The sequence below is a fragment of the Lissotriton helveticus genome, chromosome 12 (assembly GCF_964261635.1).
Source record: "Lissotriton helveticus chromosome 12, aLisHel1.1, whole genome shotgun sequence".
NCBI classification, from domain to species: Eukaryota; Metazoa; Chordata; class Amphibia; order Caudata; family Salamandridae; genus Lissotriton; species Lissotriton helveticus.
The window spans coordinates 232,377,964-232,403,561 of record NC_136073.1 but is presented as its reverse complement, the minus strand read 5'-3'; the positions used below and the strand labels follow the sequence as shown (position 1 = coordinate 232,403,561).

The 25,598-nt window shown below is 47.0% G+C and overlaps 1 protein-coding gene across 1 annotated transcript in view; it reads right to left on the bottom strand.

Annotated features, from left to right (window-relative positions):
* Positions 1-25,598, bottom strand: part of ZC3H18 (zinc finger CCCH-type containing 18) — a 529,005-nt gene that overhangs the window by 97,701 nt on the left and 405,706 nt on the right. The window contains exons 11-12 of the mRNA XM_078670778.1: positions 16,163-16,393; positions 6,258-6,419 (exon numbers count right to left, since the gene is read on the bottom strand). Of these exons, the coding sequence (XP_078526904.1) occupies positions 6,258-6,419; positions 16,163-16,393 (393 nt within the window). The remainder of the gene's footprint in view (positions 1-6,257; positions 6,420-16,162; positions 16,394-25,598) is intronic.

Here is a 25,598-nt window from a genome sequence, read left to right as displayed (position 1 = left end):
TTCTCGGTGGCCCCCAGGAATAACACATTCCCATAGTCCATCCGGGAAGTAACCAGCGCTTGAATCAAGGTCCGTCTAGCTGGCAGGGGGAGTAGGTCCAGCGTTTTATTCAATGTTTTCAGAACACCAAAGCATTTACCGACTAGTCGTCGGATATGTCCCTCATAAGACAGGGTGGGATTAACCCACACCCCTAGGTTTTTTGCTTCCTCACATGGTACCGGGGTGGGACCCAGACATGGCGGCCACCACTCTGATGACCAACTAAGACTATCTCCACCCACTATCAACACCTCTGTTTTAGAGCCATTCAGTTTTAAGCAGTGGGAGTCTATCCAATTAGCCAAAGCCTGCATACAGGCCTTAAAGTTGGATGCTGTCATTGCAGGGGCTTGGGACAGAGATAACAGCAGTTGGGTATCGTCGGCGTATGATACTAATTCCACTCCATACGCCTGAACGATCCCAGCCAGGGGGGGCCATATATAAGTGAAATAAGGTGGGGCTCAGGGCAGAGCCCTGAGGCACCCCTGGTCCAGTGCCATTTCAGCAGAGCGGGCAGACCCCAGTTGGACTTGGAAGAAACGGCCCGTGAGGAATGACTTTAGCCATCCCAAGGCAGCCCCGGTTACACCACCATCGCTAAGACACTGCAGCAAGATGGAGTGTGCTACAGTGTCAAACGCGGCACTGAGATCAAGCATCACCAGTGCCATGGTGTGCCCAGCATCCGCTCCCTGTCTCAACGTTTCAGTGGCTCTCAGAAGGGCCGTCTCCGTCGAGAAGCCTGCCCGGAAGCCCGACTGAGAGGAGTGAAGAATCTCAGCCCTCTCCAGGTGATCCACCAGTTGACGATTTACGACCTTCTCTGCCACTTTGGCCGAATAGGGAAGCAGAGATATAGGTCTCAGATTTTCAAGAACCTCCATACCCACATTCGACTTTTTCCTGATTGGCAGGACAATAGCCTTCTTCCAGTCGGCCGGGAGCTGTTGGGAGGTGAAGGAAACGTGAAGCACCTGCCTAAGCAGGGGTTCAAGTACCTCCAAACCCTCAACCAGCACCCTGGGAGGCGCAGGGTCGCGCGGGGAGCCTGATTTTACACTGCGGCAGATACTACGAAGGTCTTCCGACGGGGGATAACGAAATGCTCCAATCTCACCGTCAACCCTCCCCGCCCCAGTGGTTCTATAAACTCGAGGCCACTAGCAGGTTGTTCAGAAAAGGAAGCATAGATATTCTTGACTTTCCCAGCAAAGAATTCAGCCACCCGGTTACAGAGTGACGGGGCGTTTTGGCTCGGTACCTGGGATATTTCTTTAAATATTTTAAATAACTCCTTCGCGGAGTGCTCTGCCTCTTCTATCCGCGTGTGGTAATATGCGGCCTTGGCCCCTCGCACTTGCCTTTGATATTTCCTCATAGATAACTTGTAGCCATCCTTACTCCCAGTGCAGGATGTCAGCCGCCAACTGCGCTCCAGCCTCTTACACTCCGATTTAACCAGCTGTAACTCTGGAGTAAACCAGGGGGCGGTCCTGCTTCTTTTACTACAAGACTTAGAGCTGCTTAGTGGCGCCGTGGAGTTTAAGGCATTTAGAATGCGCTCTTCCAGCTTAGAGTTCGCACTCTCAATATCCGCACCTTCCAGCGGACCCCCGCTTAGTATACGTATATTAAAACTATTCTGGGAGAACTGCTTCCATTTGCGACACAAATATTTTTTTGTGTCAGCTATGTTCTTCTCATAGACTGGGCTAATTATCTCGAAGGGAACTAAATAATGATCTGACCATGGAATCGGGATTGGGGTATCCACAGTCACACCATCCCAGCTAGCAAACACCGGATCTAGTAGGTGACCGAGTGTATGCGTAGGGGAGTCGTTTTTCAACTCAAGTTGAAGTTAGAAAAAGAATGTCTAGCTTCTCATCCAACAGGAGATCCCATATTTGAATGGTGTGCTTACTCAGAGATCGACAGTTCAATAAGCCCCCTTTAACTCTCCGCCCATCAGCACAGCCGGCGGGTTCCCTAATGCGTTTAAAGGAGCAGTAGGGGCAATCATGCAATGCCATCGCCTCCATAGATCGTCTGCAGGGGGTTTTTAGTGGTGGGCATAGGTCACGAAGCTCCTGACTATCATAGTGGATGGGGACTCGCCCAAAATGGGCAGGGATTGTGGTCCCTAGCCCCGACCGGTCGCGGACGGGCGCAGACGGGCTTAACTTAGGCGCAACTTCGGCGCGCCTTCGTCGCGCCCGCTGCACGCGTCCGCTGCGCGGTCGCGGTCCCACACACATAAGTAAGCAGACGGAAATTAGGAGGGAGGGGCAGCTAGAGCGCTGACCTCCCTGCGTTGAGCCCGGAAGTGCTGGGCTCCTCCTCACCCTCCGCAGCAAACGCCCACACTGGGCGCAGCAAACGCCCACACTGGGCGCGGCAGAACGGGGCGGGAGTCAGGAGGTTAGTAACCCCCCCGGACTAGTATATCAGCCCCAGAAATCGTGCAGGTAAGTTAGCAAGCAACGCTGTAAGCGTAACAGTTAAAAATGGCCAGTTAACACACAAGCGGAGGGGGCCTGCCACTGCCACCGGCTAGCTCTTCTGACACAGACCAAAGGACTCAAACCATAAAGTCACCCAGATGAGCACACCAGCCGAGTGAATGGGTGTCTAACCACAGAATTCTGAGCTTGTAGGGGCTAAAAGGGCGACCACTCAGGAGACTGGAAGGACCCATCCACCAGTGAAGATTCTAATGCACTGACTGGAAGATCTGCACTTGAACTGGGAGGGTCCCTTGGGGTAGATGAGGAGAGCCAGGGGCACACATCAGTCTCAATAGCTCAAGGATGACCGGACTGGCTCAGAGACAGCATCTTTACCTGGTCTTGCTCGACAAACCAATTCAAAAGGTGGAAATCTAGCAAAGGTCCCCAAACTTCTTCGTGGCCAGAAAAAAGGGATTGAAGAGCACGTTAGTGAACAGGCTATACAGGAAGTGAGTTGGTATTGCTGGTAGAATAGAAAGGGAAGAGAATAACCACTGCGGATCAGCTGAACCATGCAGTGATTTGCCACCACCAACCTCCAGGTATGAAGTGAAAGTAGACCCAAATGAACAGGGGACAGTGACTGTTAGTTTCAACTTCATCTTAGGCACCAGTGCCAGAAGCCTGAGAAGGCATGGCGTTTGGAGTAGTGTCGGTCAGAGCCACTGGAATTGCAAAACCCGCAGAATGTTCCCATTGGGAGTGTTCAAAGGGGTTGTGGGGGCCATCCTGAAAACCCATGCAGTCAAAGTTATGGAGAACCCTGGTTTCAGCTATTTATCTACAGACGGTTCATCTGATGTCAAGGAAGAGTCCAATTCAGTAAAAAGTGTTGAGATTCTGAAGGTTCCGGGCAATGGGAGCGCTTCCTCATGGAAGAAGAGGAATTCTTCTTACTGCACTTTTTGTGGGATGATCTCTTAGGTGAACTCTTCCTTCAGCCACAAATAATTTTGCCGCCAATTCCCTTGTTTACTTTTGGTGCATGGTGGTGTAGATTCACAGATTATGATGCCATGTCACCATCCAAAACACCACATACAGTCATCATTAAGGTCCAAAATGAAAATGTTATGTATGCATCATCTGCAAGGCTTGAAGCCCCAAGCCCTTTTAGGAGACATTTGACCTAGTCTCTGTGGGAAGCTGAGAATGTCATCGTTGAAACACAGTGTGCTTTGAACCGTGTTGAGAAGGTGCGTAAAGAAAAAAAAAACAGAATGGACCTTTGTGCATTGATGGGTGCCCTGTGTACTTGTTGGTGTCACATCCAGAAGTGGATTCGCAGTTGGAATAATGAATTATGAGCTGTATTAATTGAACTGTGCTGCTCACAGGTTAGTCTTCATTATAGAAATCTTCTTTGAAGTCAAACACTGAATATCTCCACCCTTAATGCAAACCTACCTGAAATCAGTTCATTTTTAGAGACTTAGTTCTTAACTGATTCGCATATTATTATACATGTGGGGAAAGGGGTAAGCCTTTTAGAACTTCTATGAAGAATCCCACTACAGAGCAGATGGTATGTGACTCAGTGTGCTGGCAGGAGCACCCAACCTCCACCCTCCTGAAACACAAAGGTGGAAGATAAATGTGTTGCTTGAACAGTAATAAGGAGAAGAGCTAGTGTAAAGCAAGAGACTGCATAGTGCTAATGGACACAATCGGGGATGAGCCTGGAGGCCATGCGTTTGAAGAGCCATATATCCTGGACAAGAGCCAATGCACTTCTAGAATTTGCATTCGAAGAAATATCTTGGGGCTCTGTGCATCCTTTTTCTCAGGATTAACTGTCTCCAGGATATGTTTAAAGACTGTGATTGTGATAGTAATGTTTAAAGGCATTTGCACAACCTTTAGATCCTCATCTTTGTCACATTTTGACTAAAGGTAGTCAAAACTGTAGCAAGAGCATATCGTAAGCAAGACATGCATTAGGCTGAAGAAGAATCTTGCAATGTGAGATTCACCTTGCGTACAAGACCCCTCTCTTGATGGGGAACAGCCGCTTGAGTGGTGATGTACTCTCTTCTTTCTAGGTAACTTAAGAATGTGTGGAAACATTCTTTTTGTAGGTTAGTTTCTGTGAAACTAGTGACTTCCTTAAGGGCAGGTGAAGTATACTTCTGACCCCTGGGTCTTGTAGTGACTGGTCCTTGGCCTGGAATTCTCTTAAGTGCCTTCTACTTGTTAGGCAATTAATTACTAACCAGCATGTTGAAGCCACACTCAACGACAAAAAGTTATTCAATGCCAAGTGCATCTTTGACATCAAATGGACTCACAACTCCGAAGGATGAACAGGCAAACATGTCTCAAGTGAGCTCTTCTTTGACTTTAACACTCGAATGTTGATTAAGGGTTTAAAGAAGGTCCTGATCAGGTCCCTTTGTCTCAGATGTCCCTCTTTGGGAAAGTCAGGGGCAGGGGTGGCATGCTCCGAGATGGAAGAAGTGTCTTCTCTAGGGCGATTTGAAAGATATAGCTTTGATGAAGAATACCAGCGAGATAGTCAAGCTTGCAGTAAAACCTGTTAACTCTGTCTGTCCAAGACATATCTTCTGGCAATTTTTGGTGAAAGAAAATACCTCAACTAAATGACTCAGGAAAACGCCATAACAGAAAAAAAACAATGCAGCTTTCAGATTTTTTCCTCTTGCAGGAATGGCACATTACAAATTGTGAAGGCATGATTTTTGTGGACCGTCACAGAGAGCAAAAAAGAGGCAAGTAAGGGACACTTTAGTGCCAAATGACTTTAGCTCACATGACAACAAAAGAGTGGAGTCAAAACAATACAGGTTGAACACCTGAAACATTTTATTTGGGAAATATATGTTTTAAAGGGCGGGTAAGAGACCAGTGCTTGTATATCTTATTCATGAGTACAAAGAAAATGACTAAGATTGATTTTCACCTGCCACAATTGTGTCTTAGGGTGCAATAGGACAGCTTGCTTAATTAAAGGATAAGTGTTCCATTTCCTTGTTGTAAATGTTAGAGCTTATTCTCTAGCACTTATTTTCTTTTTCTTTTCCAAATAAAGAGAACGGCTTGGATCAGTTATTTTTTCCCCCCAGTTCGGCCTACTTACTAATGGGATTAAATGTAAACCAAGGTTTCTTGCACATAATGTAGTATCTCTTTGTAATAGTGCAATCATATTGAAATCATATTTAAGTACGAGGGAACCATACAAATCTGTAATCCTAATACATTTTAAATTGTATTATAAGTAGGAGTATCTAAAAAAACTGTGCTGATAATTTGAGTCCTTTCTATTTGCCTACATATATAATTTTTGTTTGCGACTCTCGTACATTTCCTACAAGGCAACATTATTTTCTGATCTTCATGGTAACACCGCTTTGAAGTAACAATATTCTAATACCATCTGCAAGAGTTACTGTACAAAAATAAATAAATCAAGAAATCACCCTTATTGCACTAATCCAGTGCTACAACTCACTAGCATGGTCCTTGTCTTGGACGAAGATGTTAAAATAAAGAAATCCATCAAAAATGTAATCACCAGGCCTCTTCGTACTAGCATGGTAAAAAATGTAAATCTTCTATGTAGTTGACATAGCAGTACGAGTGTTGTAAATATATTTTCTGCTCAAAAGAAAATACAGAAATTAAAATAAACACATCTTCTGCTTCCTCCTATTGACCAACATACATAAGTTTCAAACTCACCTTCGAGGAGGAGTTTTTGGCTTGACTTCCTTCTTTCTCCCTTCTCTTGTATCTGAGAGCGGAGGGACTTCGGGTGGAGGTGGTTTTGGGGGTTTCACAACTGGCGTTGGTGCAGGCAATGTGGCAGGCAATGAAGCTGGCTTCTTCACAACAGGCTTATCTCTGTGCAGAAGATGAAAAGCCAAAACTGAGGACTGGAGTTCTTCCCCCACTGTTTGGGGTGTTTTTGGTAACTAAGTCGAAATACCATTTAACAAGACAGATCTGAATATGAAAGGGCTTTAAAGGGCTATATCTCTGGAGAGACTATACTTTCAAAGAAGGTGTGACATGTTCAGAATCAAAGTAAATGATTAGGGTCAATACACCACTTCACAGGCATTATCACAGGATGCTTTACTTAAATAATTAATGAAAGTTCCAAAGTGTATGCTGACCGCTACAATGTACTTAAATGACTTGTCCTTGAGAAAACCTTTGCTGTAGTGCATCCAATCCTTTGAACATGCTTAATGGCAACTTGTTCGGGTACATCCCACACTCAGAAACTGGTTGTTCTGGTAGTTTCAAGTTTTGCACAAAATATTATGCTGCAAATCTCTCAAAAGAAACCTGTGCTTAAGAACACACACATTAAGAACTACAGAATCTGAGATGCAATTCAGAATGAAAAGGCAGAAGAATAAGAGGTAAATAGAGACAAAGGGTTCTGCATGGTTAACCTTATGGTTTGGGGAATTTAACAGCACATTTGCTAGTTTGTTTACACTTTTGTTAAGACAACAGACCGTTGAAGTTAAAGCTAGTCATAGTCCTACAACTAGTTATCAGCCTCCCCTAACCAGAAGTTACACATCGTATAATTCAACCAGTCATAAACTTGGACCTGACAAGGTGGCTGGCTCCAACAAGGTCTGCTTTTGTCGAAGGGTTGTTGTAGCAGAGTCTGGGGTCATTAGCCTATCAGATCGCGAAATCGCTAGCAACCATGGATAAGTCTCTTCAATCTCTGGGCTCTGGCAGCAAATAAAGTTGCTAAAAGGCATCTCCAACCCAATGCAATTTTCAGCCACATAAATAAATGAAGCCCGAACCTCAACTTGGGCTAAAAAAAAACTAAAATGAAAGTAAAGATCAATATATCCTCTGATTGGCATAGTAAATCCAACAATAACGAATAGTTTCTTACCTGTTGGTGTAGTTTTGCAGCTTGAAGATCTTTCTGGATTCACTCTGCTCTGCATTATTCCGCGGTCTAGTGGTTGGGTTCGGAATCGTATGCTTTTTATTTTTTTTTCCTTAGCCCAGGTGGGCGTTGATGTCCCACCTTTTGGTGTCCTTCCTGTGACATCGGCATGCTTTCTGCAGAAGCTCCCACCCTTGGGCGCCATCTTCGGATTCTTTTTTTCCCCTTTGTGTTCTGTTTCCGAATAGTATGGCAATGTTTCAATATTTTGTTTCACCGCTTTTTCCTTCAAAAGTCTGTTTAATTCTTTTTCATCATTTTCACCACCTCTTTCTCCAGTCTCATCTTTCTGGCGGAGGTGGGTGGGTTCGCTAGTGAATCCAGAAAGATCTTCAAGCTGCAAAACTACACCAACAGGTAAGAAACTGTTCGTTTTGCCGCGTGAATCTTTCTGGATTCACTATGCTGTGCACAGACTTTGTGGCGGTTTGTTATCACTGTGGCGGCTGGGTGGAAGATGAGCCTTGATTTTTAGGTCTCGACCTAGCGTACACTGCGCAGCAGTGTTGGCGCAGGCCGAGATTTTATGTTATCTCAATACTGTGTATTTGAACCCGCCCCTTCTTCCATCGGCTAGCTCCATAAATGGAGGCTAGCCATTGGAAGAGATGGGTGTCAATTACTCTTTCCCCCGGATGGATGCGATTCGTGGGCGTTTGTGTCTTTTTTTAAGTCCTGCCCCTTTTTTTGTCATGGCATTCTGTGGGCGTTTGTAAACTTCTTAATCCCGCTGTGGGCAGGCCCTGCACGGCCTCTCCCCCCCCCCCCCCCCCCCCTCGCCTCCAGATGGGTGACACCCCCCGGGCAAGTGGCACAGCCCGCACCGGCCCGAGCCCTGCTCTGATAACATGTACAAATCGGCATTTAGTTTGTTTTTGAGCTCGCGGTGCTCTCAGTATCACGCAATGTGTAGAAGTGGGGGAGCCGAGATTATACACCGGCTGGATGCGACTCGTGGGCGTTTCTGTGTCTTTTTTTTAAGTCCCACCCCTTTTTTCGTCATGGCATTCTGTGGTTATTATTCAGTGAATGTGTTCATGTATTTATTGGCGCCTAATTGAAAATACTGTAGGGTTGTGCTGCATCCTCAGCTCTGAGCTGTGACTGGGCAGTGCAGAAGATTTGAGACAGAGACTTATGCTGGAGCTGAGCCCCTCCAACACACAGCGCCAAAAACGGAGCGAGAGTCAAAAATACCACATGTACTAATCGCTATAAACATGGCTGCCATATTGAAATAGTCTTTCTTGGGTGTCGCTAATTTGAAATAGGATAACGCTTATTCAAATCATATGCCCATTAGGGATTTATGTGATCTTTTTTTATTATTTTTCAGCCCGTGGCAGTACGAAGAAGAAATGCACCATTGTTTCGTTCTTGCAGTTCACATGCCTCTTTTATCATCTAAAATACATTAGTGTTCTTACGTTGCCACTTTAAACATAAACATTAGGCCATGTTGTACTCTAGTAGAAAGTTCCTTCCTCGTAGCCACTGCCCTCGGTTAACGTACACACATTTATGTTTTGAAAAGATGTGGATGCAGCACCATTTTGTTCTTTAATTTGAGAGGTGGCAGTGCTAGCATATATCTTCAAGTGTAGTCCTGTAAGATATTAGAAAGTCACTGACATGTGGTATCAGCATTTTCAGCACGTGCTGCAGGCAGAGAGCTGGAGTAGACGGGCTGCTCCCCGGCATGGTTATTCCTCGTAGACTAGAGAAGAACGTGTAAATAAAATCAAGCATTGGCAAAGCCCATAGGTCTGGCGTTGCTTCCAACCTTTTGTTTTTGCGAATGCTTACTTTTTTTGTTGGGTTTTGTAAAACTTTATTTAGATAACCCTTTTTGCTTCATAGATCTTCAAAAAGCCTTCACCGAGCCACTAGTTGCTGAGATTACAGGACCTTACTTTTTCTAAATCAGTGCACATCGTGCAGGAGCTCTCAGTGAAGTTAGCCAATGGCTGAAGTGGGTTGACACGTTGCACTATTGCTGTACCAGTAGTGAATGAAAGAAAAATGGGAATGACACAAAATTAGATTAATGCACGAAGGTGACTGGTTTAAGGCACCACTAAGCAAGGCCTCCTTGAATTATGTGGCGGAGGAGGACCAAATTATGCGACATAGTTGACTAGGTTAGGCAGCCAGAAAAGCTATTGGCAATGTAAATGACAAAGCCATTTATTTATCTGTTTTCAAAACCAACACAAATAAAAAAATTGTCATTTACAATGCCAATAGCTCTAACTTTTGCAAAGTCGAGACCGTTGCATTGTAAATGCTTGTTGAATATGTGTTGAAGCACCTTCTGTCCTACTTGTGCTTCTTTGTTCATTTGTATGTCCACACAGTAGTGTTTTGTGAACATGTGCACTGAAGCCCATGTTGCCGCCAGGCATATGTCCTGAATGGGCGTGTTAGCCAGGAAGGCTATTGTTGCTCCCTTTTTCCTGGTTGAATGGGCCCGCGGCCCCTCTGCTAGTTCTTGCCCAGCTTGTTTGTGGCATAATTGTATTGCTTGTGCGATCCATCGTGCAATTGTCTCCTTAATAACTGCTTGTTCCATGAAACTGTCTGCGAATGAAACAAAAAATGTTTTTGTTTTTCTGTGATCCTAGTTCTCTCCAAGTAGTGCATGACTGCACGTCTGGCGTCCAGAGTGTGCGGTGCCCTTTCTGCGTTTGTCGTTGGTTTGTGGAAGAAACTAGGTATTTAAATAGTTTGGTTGATGTGGAACTTAGACCCCACCTTTGGCATAAAGTGTGGGTCCGTTCTCATCACCACCCTATCGTGAATCCGGTCTTCCTCGACGACATTCTCGACGAAGAAGGAATAATTAAAGATGAAATAGTAACACTATAATAGCAGAAGATACAAAGTATCGCAGAAGATCCCAGAAACCGTTAGCGTCGACGACGCGGAAAAAAGAGAACTGACGTCATCACGCCGACGTGGGTCTAATAAGGAGTCGCTGACGTCAGACGGAGTCGCGCGCGATGCCGTGCTCCTGTGACGTCGTCCACGCCGGCGTGCTACGAAGAAAAAATTCCGAATGTTGCTGACGCAAGGGGGATATTCACAAGGTGAGGAATCCACACGGCAGATGTATCTATCAGAATTTGTATGTAGGGTTCTTGTAGCGTTAACGCCTGTAGCTCGCTCACCCTGCGCAGCAAGGTGATTGCCACCAGGAAAGCTGTTTTCAAAGTTCGCATTTGTAGGGAGGCCTTATGGATCGGTTCAAAGGGCGCTTTCATGAGTTCCGTCAGTAATAGGTTGAGGTTCCACGCTGGTGCTGGTAACCTCTTTGGCGGTGCGATCCTCTTTGCACCTTCCAAGAATCTTTTTACAATCTGTGAAGTAAAGAAGCTTTTCCCTGTCTCTCCTCTAGTGTAAGCGACTATGGCTGCCAGGTGTACCCTTAGCAAGGATGAGCTCAGATTAGCCTCGAGCAGGTGCGTGAGGTATTTAAGCACTGTTGAGTCTCTTGTCATCTTGTTGTGCAGTTTTTCCTTTCTGCACCATAGTGTGAACCTCTTCCATTTGGCCACGTAGCACTTCCGCGTGCTAGGTCTTCTTGCCTCTCGAAGTACCTTCAGGGTGCTCTCAGGTAATTTAAGGTGTGCAAACTCTATGTCCTCAGGAGCCAGGCTGCCGGGCTGAGGCTTTCCGGCTCTGGATGCAACACCTCTCCGTTTTGAATGGAGAGTAGGTCTTTCCTTCTCCCAAATCTGTGTGGTGCACTCTGTGTCAACTCCATAATCTGCGAGTACCAGGTCTGTCTGGCCCATTGTGGTGCCACCAGTATCAGGGTCATGTTGCTCGTCCTGCACTTGCTGAGTACCTTGTGTATCAGGGGGATAGGCGGAAAAGCGTAAGCAAATGTCTTTGACCAGCTTATCCATAGGGCATTCCCCAGTGACCCTTCCCCTGGTTGTCTGGATGCGAAGTGCTGGAATTTTGCATTCTGGCGTGTTGCAAACAGATCTATCGATGGTGTTCCCCACCTGTCGAACAGTCTCTTTGTCTCTTGGGCATTGAGCTCCCATTCGTATGAAGCCAATGTCTGTCTGCTGAGCCAGTCCGCTTCCACGTTGTCCTTCCCTGGCAGATGAATCGCCAGTAGATCTATTTTTAGCGGGATGGCCCATCTCCATATTTCCTGCCCTAGTTGTGACAGCGGGGCTGATTGTGTTCCTCCCTGCTTGTTTTTGTAGAACATCGCTGTTGTGTTGTCTGTCTGGATCAACACTGTTTGGTTGTACAGCTTCGTCTGGAATGCCTTTAGTGCGAGGAAAACGGTCTTTAGTTCCAGGTAATTGATGTGTTTGACCGCATCCGCTGGTGCCGACAGACCCCTTACCCTGAGTTTTTTCATATGTGCTCCCCATCCCTTCTGGGATGCGTCTGTGGTGATGGTCACAGTTGGTGTTGGTGGTGCTAGAGGCTTCCCTTTTGTTATGTTTCCTTTGTTCCACCATGATATCTCCTCATGCACTGCGTGCGTTACAACCACTAGGTCTTCCCAACAACCTGTAGCTTGTGACCATTGGTCCTGTAGCCACTCCTGGAATGGTCTCATGTGGAGTCGTACATTCGGCACTATGTGTATGCATGAGGCCATCATGCCCATCATCTTGCTCGCCGTCCTCACTGTCAGAGCACGCCCCTTCTGGTAGAGGCGCGCCTCCTTCAACAGTGCCTCTTCTCGCTGGGGAACACCTTCTCATGTACGGTGTTGATCTGCGCACCCAGGAAAACTTTTACTTGTTCTGGGTTCATTGAGGATTTTCCCCAGTGGATGGAGAAACCCAGGGCCATCAGTGTATCTGTCACTCGCTGTGCGTGCCGTTTGCATGTCTTGTATGACCTTGCCTTTATTAGCCAGTCGTCCAGATAAGGGTATACGTGGATCCCTTCCCTCCTTAAGTGTGCTGCGACTGCTGCAAGGCACTTTGTGAATACCCTTGGTGCTGATTTCAGTCCGAATGCCAATGCCGTGAATTGATAGTGATCTGTGTTGATGACAAATCTTAGCAGATGTTTGTGCCGCCTGTTCATTGGGATGTGCAGGTAGGCATCTTTGAGGTCTATGGTGACCATGAAGTACCCGCCTTGTATCTGTGGAAGGACCTCTTGCAGGGACGTCATTTTGAATTTTTGTGTTTTTATGCATTTGTTGAGGAACATTAGGTCCATGATGGGTCTCATTGTTTCGTCTACCTTTGGTACCAGGAAGTACGTAAAGTACACCCCTTTGTTCCTCTCTATGGGAGGTAGAGGCTCGATAGCCTCCTTCTGAAGGAGTTCTTGTGCTTCCCTTTGAAGTAGCTCTAGTTCCTTCTTTGCTAGTGCTCTTCTTTTTGGTTTTTTGTTTGGTGGTGTTCTTTCCAACTCTATTCAGTATACGTACTGTATGGTGTCGAGAATCCATCTGTCTGTAGTTATTTTCTTCCACGCCTGGAAGAAAAGGTTCAGTCTTCCTCCCACCGGTGTTGCGTGCTCTTGGATGTTTAGTCCAAACCACTCCTCTTTGTTGTATCTGTGCTCCACCCCTGGAGTTTTTGAAAGGGTGTGCACTAGTAGCGTGGCAGAGTCACTTGGAGGTGGTTTGTTGTCCACCTCTTCTGTTGTTTCCACGTCCATTCCCCTTCCCGCAAAAGGACTGGCCCCTCTGTTGGTATTGCCAGTGTTGTTTTTGCTGGCCTTGTTGAGTCTGGGTGTCGCCCTGGTGGGACTGGTGGCAAGTCTGGTGCGACGTTCCCGGCTGGTTTCCCCCTCTTCCGGTTGGTCTCCGTGACGGGGTTCCTCTCTTTGTTGCGCTGAATTGTGAGGCCGCCATGGATGTTGCGGTGTCGTTGTCCTTTTTCAGCTGGGTGAGCTTTTCGTCCACTGGTGCTCCGAACAGTGTCTCACCGTTGAACGGGGTGTTCAGGATGTTGTGTTGCACCTCTGGTTTAAAGCCTGATATTCTGAGCCAGGCTTGTCTCCTTTCCATGATGCCCAGCATCATAAGTCTGCTGGCTGTGTCTGCACCATCCAGTGCTGTTTTTAGGCATGAATTTGCCACGTTCTTCCCCTCCTCTACCAGGTGCATAGCTCTTTGCTGGTATTATTGTGGGAGGTGTTTGACTAACTGGCCCAGTTCGTCCAGGATCTGGTATTGGTGCCTGTTCAGCAGGGCGTTGGAATTGGCCATGCGCCAGTGCGTTGCGGCATTCCTCTCGATCTTTCTCCCTGTCAGGTACATCCTTCTGCTCTCCTTGTCTAGAGGTGGTCCCGACGTTGTCGGGACATTGGCCCTTTTCCTTGCTGTTGCCGCAATGATGGAGTCTGCAGTGACCGTTCCCTGGATGTAGGGTGGGCCCTTGGGTGAGTGCTTGTACTTCTCCATCCTGGGTGTGACGGGTTTACAAGTCGCAGGCTCTTTGAAGGCCTCTCTCCCTTGTCCTTTGATGCTTTCGAGCATTGGCAGGTACTGGCTCCTAGTTTGTATTGAGAGCAGTGTTTCCACGAGGAAATCCGCCTTCGGCTGTTCCTCCTCGAGTTTTACTTTGAACGCTGATGCTGCTTTCTTGATGACTTCATTGTAAAGTCCAATGTAGTTTGTATTGAGAGCAGTGTTTCCACGAGGAAATCCGCCTTCGGCTGTTCCTCCTCGAGTTTTACTTTGAACGCTGATGCTGCTTTCTTGATGACTTCATTGTAAAGTCCAATGTAGTCAGGCGGCGAGGGCCTCACCGGATACGTGTCCACTCCCTCTTCTGGACTCTCGGCTTCGAGGACCTGCCACTCTAGGTCCTGTGTGTCCAAGTATGTAGAGCCTTGAAAAGTCCTCTGGTCGTCATCTTCCTCCTCTTCATAGTAGGGGGTCTCTTCTTCCCGATATTCCAGATCTTCCTGGCTTTCTGACAGTCCTTCGACCTCGAACTCTTCTTTTTCCTCGACGACCACGACCACTGGTGGCTTCGGCGGAATTGTATACGCTTTCATCCTTTCGTCGAAGTCTTTCTTTCGCTGCAGGATGTTCTCCGTCTCTGCCTCGAGTCTTCTCTTTTTGCTTTCCATCTCGGCAGCCTGTTCGGCGTAGATAGGTTGTGCCCGTCTCTTTGTCTGGCTTGATGGCGCCGAGACGGGTTTCGGCGCGGAGACTGGTTTCGGCGTCGAGACTGGTCTTGTGTCCTTCGTCGACGAGGTCTTCGGCGTCGAGCGTTCCTTTTCGTGGACGCTTTTCGACGACCTTGGCTGGTCGCCGCCCTTCGGCACCTGGGAATCCTTCTGTGAGGATCTGCTGGCCATGGGTGTTGCTGCGGACGCCGGAGCTTTCGGCGTCTGTGCTTTCGGGGTCTTGCCCTCGTTTTTTCGAGAGTCTTGGGCAGACTGTCGAGAGTCTTTCGGGCCTTTTTGGGGAGTCATGTCTCCTACCTTTTCTGGAGTCTTCGTATTATCGGTCTCTACGACCGTGTAGCCGTTGTCTTCTTCGGCGACGTAATCCTCCTCGTTGGTCGAGAGTCCCAAGTCTCGAAGGGACGGTGGTTGGCCCTTGCCCTGCATGGCGAAGTTAGCTCTTCTTTGCCTCTCTCTCACTCGCAGGGTCTTCGGCGTAAAGGCGGAGCAGGCGTTGCAGGCCCTGCTTTCGTGGTCGACCGGCAGGCAGAGGTTGCAAACTGGGTGTTGGTCTTTCTGCGCGTACTTGTGGTGGCAGTTCCGGCAGAATTTCAATTGCGTTCAGGGGGCCCCCTGATTGCGCATTCTCTTCTGGACGTCGAAGTTCCTCAAAGATCCTCTTCCTTCGTCGTCCTCTTCGATGATGTAGTCTCACTTCGTCTTTTCAACTCTTTTCTTCTCAAAAACTTGTCTTTTGGCTTCTCTTTTCTCCAAATCTCTGGAGCCCTCTCGGGAACGATCCAGACTCAACGGCGGAAAAAAGAATCTGAAGATGGCGCCCAAGGGTGGGAGATTTCACAGGAAGGACACCAAAAGGTGGGACGTCGACGCCCACCTGGGCTACGAAAAACCCCCACAAAAAAACAAAGAAAAGACTACGATTCCGGACCCAACCACTAGACCGCGGAATAATGCACAGCATAGTGAATCCAGAAAGATTCACGCAGCAAAAATATACTGCCTAGTTGAAAATGTAGCCTTAAGACATGTCCTGGTCATGCCCACGCTGCTGGTACCATTAGCAAAACTAGTGCCTATTCAGCCCTTTTAGGGGTCCCAAATTAGGTTTCAGTCATTGTCCTCGTACTCCATATTCTGGGCAATAAATAAAATTCCCCTCTTTAATCTTCAAAATCCCCTGAGCTTCTGTCTCAATATGCTCTAAACCTCCCTCAAACAATGTGTTTTCAAAGACACACATATGCGATGACTGATCAATTACGTAGAGTAATTAACCTGGTTATAGGCTCAAAGAGCCACTTAGGTCCTCTGCGGATGACTCGGGACGGATTCTTCCTCAGGTAAATAAAACCAGTCCCACATCTAGAGTGAAAATGCCAAACTGCACAATAATTTGTGGCTATTAAAAAAAAAGAAAAAACTAAATGAAACATGACACCACAAATATCCTAGAATGCGGTGTATTAAATGGAATAGATACATTTCAATCCTGCACCAGTAACTAGAATTGCTGATAGTCTCCTACCCTTTAGCAGCAGGAGCAGGAGCAGGAGCAGCAGCAGCAGTAGGAGCAGGAGGATCAGCCGCAGCAGGAGCAGCAGGAGCAGTTACAGCAGCTGCAGCAGCAGCAGGGGCAGTTGCAACGGCGGTGACAGGTGGGGCCACTGGTGGAGCAGGATTACTTTTAGGTTTGACATGGGCTCTGTGTGGAGTTGGCGATGGGGAAGGGGAAGCAGATGTGGAATAGGATCCGGACCTGAAATGAGAACAAATAGCACTCAGTCATGACACTGTGTAGACGAAGACATTTAAGAAAGAAAAACAGTATATTCCTTCTAAAAGTAATTTGATACCCTAGCATATTTTTTTCAGGATTCTCCTGGGACAAAAGTTCATGCACTGAAATTTCCAAGACATTTTGTTTACTTACAAGGGGTGTAGGGCTTACCATTGGTTGGGGCCGCCCATTGGTTGGCTTCATAGTTATATATTTCCTTGTTTCATTTTAAGTCAGTATGTGCAGTTTCATTACCTCTGTGTGTGTTTTCCCTTCCATGGAGCATGGCCAATGTACTGCTTCCTGTACTTTTTACTTTCCGGTGCAGCACTCCATGAGAGCTCATATGTTTGCAGGCTGTATTCCACCTTCTGCATTGTTGCTTGCTTGCACCGTCCCATCAGCCCCCTCCTGAGTTGCTGCTTGCTTGCCCAATCCCACCCACACCACTTCCACATTATTGCTTTCTTGCCCATAGCGCCCGCCCCCTATGTAGTTGTTATTGCCCTATTCCTCCTGCCTGGTTGCTGCCTGGCCTATCCTTCCCTCTCCAGCCTCCTCTCCTCAGCCCCCTCCTGTATTGCTGCTTGCTTGTCCTCTCCCTCCTGCATTATGTCTTGCTTCTCCTGTCTCAGCGACAACCCGCTTGCATTGCTGCTTGCTCACTTGCCATGTCCCAACTGGCCCACACCTGTGTTCTTGCTTGCGTTTCCCATTCCACACGGCCCCCTCCTGGAATGGAATGCTTTCCCTGTTCCACTCACCCCCCACGTGTTGCTGCTTGCCTCATCACACTCATGCCTCACACACATTGCTGCTTGCCCCATTGCACTCACCCTTATGCATTGTTGCTTGCCCCATCACACTTGCCCCATGCGCTGCTGCTTGCCCCATCGTACAAGCCCCCTGCACTGCTGCTTGCCCTGTCCCACTTGTCCCCCAAACATTGCTGCTTGCTCCGTTCAACTTCAACCCCGAACACTGCTGCTTACCTCGTCCCACCTGCCCAACTCCTGCATTGTTGCTTGCCCAGTCCATCCTGCCTCATTATTGTGAGCTGCCCTGTATCTCCAGCACTGTTGCTTCTTGCCCCACCCCTTCTTGTTGCTTGCCCTCTCCTTCCCATGCTGATGTTTCTTTCCCCATTCTTGCCACCCCTTTCTCTGCATTGTTGTTGTTTGCTCCATCCCTTCCACCCTCTCCTGCGTTATTGCTTGCCTCCTCAATTCCCACCAGGAACAAAAAAGCACAATGATGAGGCTAGCAATAGGTTTAGCCATTCTGTGCTGCTGTACAACATATCTAAAAGACATTGTCAAAGCTAGTAGCTCTCGCACAGGCAAGACCTACTGGATTTGCCAATGCTAGCTGTAGATGAGCAGTGAACATGACTGAAAACATTAGTTTTGTATCCAGAATTTTCAATAAGGTTTGACATAACCTATATGCCCAGGAAACTGTGTCTTGGGGTACACCAGTCTTTTTAACCTATATGCCTAGGAAACTGTGTCTTGGGGTACACCAGTCTTTTAAAAATGTATTGTATTGCTTGGACAAACTTCCAAGATGACACCCGAAATCCAGGAATTAATGTTGTCCTTCCACTATGTTTAGCACGAGAAGTTTGATAGACTGCTGGTTGTGTTATCAAGGCTGCCAAGCCGAAACACATCATGTGTTGTCTTTGACGTAAATAAAGTCAGAAAATAAATATATATATAATAATATACCTATATGTGTTTTTCCACTAGAAAGGTTACAGGGACGTTATAGCTAGGTTCACATTTTACATACACTAAACCATAGAAATTCAGCAGTTAGAGTTCTCAAGTAACTGTATCTCAAATAACTCGTACACTAAGTTAGTTATAACTCACCCTCCTGCCATGCACATTTTTCTCAATAATTTTACAGCAAACATTGCAGAGATATTATCAATGATGTCATAGAAGATGTTATGAGTGTTGTAATATGTGGGGTAGTTGGCACTGCATGGCAAGGGGAGAGGAGTTGGCCTAACAGCTAGGGCGGTCATCCTCGAATCTGGGGAACTGGGTTTGAGTCTCGGCAATGACGCTGAACATCCTGTGATTCTGGGCAAATCACTTAATCTCCCCGTGCCTAACAAAAACAAGCATTTGCAATGCAATAGGCCTCGCATTTACGCTGGTTTAAGCAATTGGCATTGTAAATGAAATTGTCTTCTATTTATACTTGGAAAACCAAAACATAAATTAAGGGCATTGTCATTTATAATGTCAATAGCTCAAACAGCATAAATGCGAGACCTATTGCATTGCAAATGTTTATTCTTTTTGCTTTGTCGGCCGGTGCTGGTGTGCTGTGATAGCCGAAAGGAGCACTTCGGTGCGTGCACGTTGACAGGCGTGGAGCCGATGGCGCAGGGGGGAGGGAAAGTGAAAGTAACTGCAGGAGGTTTGCAAGGGAGACAGGAGATGGGCACAGCGTCTAACTGTATGTGGTGAACGCGCGCCTCCACATATCAGATCCGGCCTGCAGCCTGCGCGTGCCCATCTCCTGTCGCCCTTGCAAGCCCTTGAAAGGTATGGGGATAGCATTATGTAAGATTTGTAAAAGGACTGCAAACAAAAAGTAAGAAATAGGCGTTCAAGTGTTGGTAAATATAGAAATGTACTGTTTGACGATGGGCACTTTTACCGACTTTTTTGTTTACTTTTGAAATGTTAGCGCTGGGCCCGTTTTTTTTGTGGTGTACAGCAAGTTCAGCACTATATTTGCTCAGAAAGGCATCAGGTTTAGCTTAATACTTACAATGCCTTTGTTTGCAGAAAACATTGGTGTTATTATTGCACTTTTAAAAGAGTTGTTTGTAGGCGTGCTTTTTCCCACAAGTCAGTCTTGGGAAATGTACTGTTTGACGGTAGGCACTTGTATTGAATGTTCTTTACGTTGTAAGTTTTCGCACTAGGCCTGTGTTTTTTGTGCTGTACAGCAAGTTCGGCGCTTTGTTATTTGCTTACAAAGGTACTAGTTGTAGGTTAATACTTACAGCGCCTTCGCTTGTGCAGAACATTGATGATACCATTGCAGTATTAGAAGGATTGCTTGTAGGCATTTAAGATTGGTCGACAATAATACTTTTTTTGGTAGTAATGTAGTACACTTGCTGCCATATATGCATATGTAAAGTGAATACTTAATATGGCAGATAATACTAGTGCAATATGAAAGCACGCTCGAATTGTGTATGTGCTTGTTACCAAAACACATATGGCGCCGGTTAGTCGGACACTTTTCCCCACAACTGCGAGTTTCTTCAGTACAAGTCTGAAGCTGAAAGGTGAAACAACAAAGCAGGAAGCTCATTCACATGGCGCCAGCTATACACATGGCTACCCCCCCCCCCCCCCCCATGGTGGTAAAGTAACACCTCACAGCATCCTGAAAAGCAGTAAATAACTTGCTTTTACCAGCTAAGCCAGTACAATTAAGGCAACAGCACGTGCCAGGCGCCAACTGTAAGTGTGCAAATTTCTCCGTTATGGACATACAAAGTCACTCACAGCAGATGCTAAGAAGCAGAAAATAACTTGTTTTTATCAGTTAATTCACTGCAAATAGGCACTAACTTGCTTTAAACAGCAAATCTTTCCAGATGCTTACTTTTATTATTTGTTAGTGCCTTGTCACAAATTCAAACAATGTACTTTATTACCCGCACTTTGTTAAAACACACTTTCAGTTTTCAGATTGCATTCTCCATGCACGTGTTGCTTACTGAAGCCATGGTGTTAGAAAGATGCCACTTGGCCCATTATATAACACTTGGTAAAAGAAAACATAAATAAAGGCGGATTTAAAGCGCATATGTACGAGTCAATGTTTTTACCGCATGCTAATAAACCATTGCAGTTTGCATTTAAATCGTTTTGTTTTTGGCGCTACTGACAGTTTGAAAAAGAAATCACTAATATCTGCGAATTTGAAGCGCATTCTAACTGCACACTTCCATTGGTAGTGTGCTTGTTAGTAATATCTACTAAAAAAACAGCATTAAAGTACACTGCGTTTGTGTGACGCACGAAAAGATTCCAAATCATTAATGGGCATTGCCTATGAAGAGTAGACTGCGATTGTGTGACGCACGAAAAGATTTCAAATCATTAGCTGACATTGCCTATGAGCGAGTAGACCGTGTTTAACAAATTAAGGATACTGCTTACTAATCCGAAAAAAACCCGAAATAAAGCTGCATTTAAAGCACACTCCCATTTCTGAAATGGCATAGCGAGATTTCAAATCATTAGTGGACATTGCCTATGAGCGAGTAGACTGCGTTTATGAGCAAGTAGACTGCGTTTAACAAATCGGGGATACTGCTGAGAAACCGGAAAAAAATGAAATAAAGCTGTATTGAAAGCACACTACCATTTCTAAAATAGCATTGCTCCGTGCACGCGTTGCTCACTGAAGCTAAGGCACCAGAAGGACGGCACTTTTTTTTACTATACGCCTGTTGACACTTGCTCAAAGAAAACACAAACAAGACATGCTTGTTAGCAAAGAACACTTCAATTTCTTGTTACTGAAGCTATGGCGCCAGCTAGCCGCCAGTTATTTCCTTTCCTGAAAGTAGAGGCCGTAAATCTTGCTGAAAACGCTAGCTGAATATGTTTAAGAATGAAAGTAAAAGTTACAAAAATATATAAACGGCAACAGTTCACAGTCACAATGGAGCGCGCGTTCAAGTGCGCGTCCCGATCCGATCCGGCCTGCACGTGTGTTGAAAATGGCAATGTATGTGTACATAAGCGGCGTTCATTTGTGTTCACTGTACCCCTTGTTGTAAGCAGAACGAATAATTACGAAACACTGACTGTGTTATCCCGCCAGCATAAGACCCATGCACATATGTACACGACAGCTATTTTAGGCACCATGGCCTCTCTGACCGTTTGCTAAACACCCGACACCCCTCCCCGCGCGCACTGCTCGTGCAACGGCCACAAGACCCTCTCCCTCTGCGTGACCCTGCTCTAGAAGTAGCACTCCTGCTTGACCCACACCCCCCCCATTTCCTCCCAGGAACACCCTTCCCCTCAGCTGACAACCCCCACCCCCCCGGCTGCACTTGGCCTCTCGACCCGGTCCCAAGTCCTAAGACCAAGCCTCGTGGATATACATCCCCCATGCACCCTGACCGCCCCCGCTCTCACATGCACAAGTCATGAACCCTCCCCTCCCGACTGACTCTGTCTCTGGGAATCACACCCCGCGCCTGACCAACACCTCCTTTTCTTCCATGAATACCCCTCCTTTTATGACCCCTTCCTCTGAGCCTGATTGTCTGCACGGACCGTTGGTCATCCCTCAGCCTAAGGACACAGTTTATTGCCCACTACTGTATGCACTCGCCCCTCTTCAAAGGGGGCTACTATTGATCATGACCTCCCCACCCCCTGAGATTCGATCAGGCGCACACATTCTAAAGGAATCAGCAGAACACTCAGCTGCGTGACAGCCCCCTCCTATTGTATGGAGGATAAGGGCCCCTACTGTAGCAAGGTGTTGGAATATCTTCGTACTTCACAATGTCTTGATTGTAATGAAGGATGTCTGTGCCATAAACCTGTGTATAAAAGACGAAGCCTCAGAGAAACTTGTTAGAGCACCTCCTGAAGACACTATGAGAGTGTCGGAAATGACAGGCTCTCCTCATGAGAAATAAAACTCTATTCTTGTCTTCCTGCTTCCAGTGCCCGTCTCTTTATTTGGTAATTATCTACGATGGGAACTAAGAGGCGCCTTGCGCCAGCAGCCTGGGCATCCGGTGCGTTATGGGCTGACTTTTCCTCAATTGGCGTCCCAACGCGGGGTCCATCAGCGACATAAGGTCCGGTAAGAGAGGTCCAGACGATGGGGTGAACATCTAAATGATTGGAGTATACCTGCCTTGAGAGGGCCCTCGTCCGGCTGCCGATTGAATGAACTTCACCAATTCCGAACGGACCTCTCTCAAGTGACCTATTGTCCTGACTGGAATCCCACAGGAATGCTGCGGTAAAAACATGGAGAAAAGAGAACGATCGGGCGCTGGAAAAAGGAAGGCGAAGAACTGTCCACACGGTCCGGTCCGGTCCGGTCCGGGTAAGGTTAAGTAGGACGTCTTTACGTCTAATTGGTAGGATGGCTTTATCCATCTGATTGATTGATTGATTATTGATATTGGAAACGGTATTTAGGTACTGGTATTGTTCATTGATTGGTTCATTTAGCCTTGGGTGCTGCTTGAAGCATTGGTCCTCTTGGAGACATTCTCTGTTTGCAAACAGCGACAGATAGGAACGTCTCTCTCTCTTTGCAAATAGTGAAGGATAGGTAATGCGGACTTTTGTCCCCCATTGTAATCCGTCATGCCTATCTTTTCTCCCCATTGATTGTTTGTTATCGGTTTTTATCGATTATTGCTCTTTGAGACATTCGCTGTCCACAAACGGGGAATAATAGGAATATTCTGTCTCCCTTTGCAGATAGTGAAGGATAGGTAATGCAGACTTTTGTCCCCATTGTAATCCGTCATACCTATTTTTCTCCCCATTGATTGATTGTTTGATCGAGCATTGAATTGTTCGAAGTTGGTTCTCTTAAGGATCTTCTCTGCCTACAAACGGGGAAGAATAGGAATATTCTCTCTCCCTTTGCAGATAATGAAGGGTAGGTAACGCAGGCTTTTGCCCCCATTGTAACTCGTCGTGCCTATTTCGTTCCTCATTGATTGATTGGTTGTCCGAACATTGACTGTTTGGAATTGTTCTTTTTGGAGGTATTCTCTGTTTGCAAATAACATAGAAAAGAAATACTCTGTCTAGTCTTTGCAAGTAGTGAAGGGTAGGTAATGTGGACCTTTGTCCCCCGTTGTAATCTGTCATGCCTATCTACTCCCCACTGATTGATAAACCAGTTCCACCCGGACCATTTACTAGAGGTAGGTCATCTGGCCCGACCAGAGAGCACCCCTAGTGGAAAGGACATATGCAATAATAACAAAGTGATCACTGTATCCTGTTAACAGAAACTTTAGCATGAAACAATCTAGAAAGAAAGGAATAGGAAAACGAAATCAGTAGGCCACTGATGAAATTTTTATTAAATAACGAATAAGGAAACGATAACAATACTTAATGATAAAACATATGATTGTCCTAGAAACAAGAAACGTTAGAAATAAGCCCGTAATAAGAAACATGAAAATGATAAGAGAAGCCAAGCTTGACATTGCGACGGCCACGAGGCAACGAGGCTTCATCGCCCCTCACTGCTCCAAACATGTCTGTCCCACCGCCTGCCACGCCCCAGTAACGGCAACCTGGGAAAGATACAAGTCAGCAGACATCCGCCCCCATTCTGGAAACTCCCAAAGTGCAACAGGTTTGCGGCTACGCCCAGCCGGAAGACGAGATCTTCAACACATGTAGGGCGGGTCCTGCTGCCAGCCGTCGGCCGGAGGTCATCGCATGAGGTGGGCCTGAGGGGAGGCTGGGGCCGACGGGATCCGGCCGCGGTGGCGGCTGCGACAACCCTGGAGAGTTGCAGGGGGGAATGTCCATGCCCCCGACCCCCCCCCCTCTCTCAGACAGTCTGGACCAGCTTCCATAAGAGGCCTGGGGGTGGAGAGGCCACTACGCCAATAGCCCGAAGGCGGCACCACGCGCCAAGGTCTGTCCCCCGGATGAACCAAGGGACCCGTTCCTGGGGCCGTGGCGAAGAGCGTCCGGCCGCCATCAACCGGAGGCCCGGCCCGAAACGTACTAGGCGCCACTTCTATAATGGCTGCGACAACCCTGAGGGGGGGGATGTCTTGCACATGCCTCCGCCCCCCCCCCCCTCGTCCTCATCACCTGGTCCGGCCATAACAAATGTCAAGCGAGACGCCGTGGGGTGCACCGGGAGGGAGAGGCGGCGCGAACGAGCCTCTCCCCCCTCCCCAGGTGAAGGCTCCCCAGCTGCACCCCCAACGCTCCTCGCACCCGGCAAAGGGTTCGTCCACTGTGGCGATGCTGCAACGCCTCGCCCGGCAGGTTGGAGCCCGTCTGCTCATGTGACCCCGCGATTGCCGGTGGCTGCCGAACTCTCAAAATGGCGGTCGACCTTGCAAGAGCGGGCCCAGCATGAAGGAATGGCCCGGTCACTTGTTGACTCCACCATCATATAAGTTCTCCACGACCTTGAAGATTCTATGGGAGCCGCGGGGGCCTCCGACCCCCGCAGAAACCCCCGATGGGGAATGACTGCCATGATTGCCCACGGAACGATGAAAATGTAGCCGCGAGACGTTGGCTCTCCCATGCCGGCGCCAGCCTCAGTTTGAATGACTAGAATCCTGCAGACTACAGTTCGGATCAGTTCCGGTGAAAACCCAGTATGACCCGGTAGGAAAATTGTTGCCTCCCTCCCCCCTTTGACTGATGGTTCAGACCACCGATCCTTTCTTTTGCCCTTTAACGGAACTTTTGGGCTGCCGAAAGAGGCTCTGGGCCAACCATGAGTTAGCGGAGATTTAGACTATGCCTGGATCTGCCTGACTGCACCCAAAATGGCGCCTATGCAAATGAAACTTTCAACTCCTTGTTGTACCCCGATTGTTCAGCCCTGGTGTCATGAGATATGTATGCAGTGGATTGATATAGGACGTGTACTGATTATATGTTCGGACAGTAAAATTGATATGGGATGTGTACTGTCAATTCGGACCATGAATTGATATGGGATGGGTACTGGTTATATGTTCGGACAGTAAATTGACATCAGATGGGTACTGATTGAACATTCGGACAATGAATTGTTGTTAAGTTTTGGCGCCTCATGATTATTGCAAATTCAAATTTCAACACTTATGATACTCGCTCACACTGAATTCTCAACATGATTTTATTGCACTTGTCGCCCCACGGGGTTGTAGGCCCGTATTTGTGCACCGACATTCTTATTAAAGATTTTTGGAAAAAGCAAACGTAGTTGTCACGCGTAGATTGATAAGTTTCGAATAAATGATCACTGTTTCCGATATAACTAAAATGCAGGTGAAATGACTCAGCTCGATTAGTTAAGGGTTAAAAGATATAATATATAGAGATATTGCAGATATGAAGGGTCCAAGTGTTAGTTGTGTATTTTCCCTTTTTATACAGCCAAAAGCGACCGC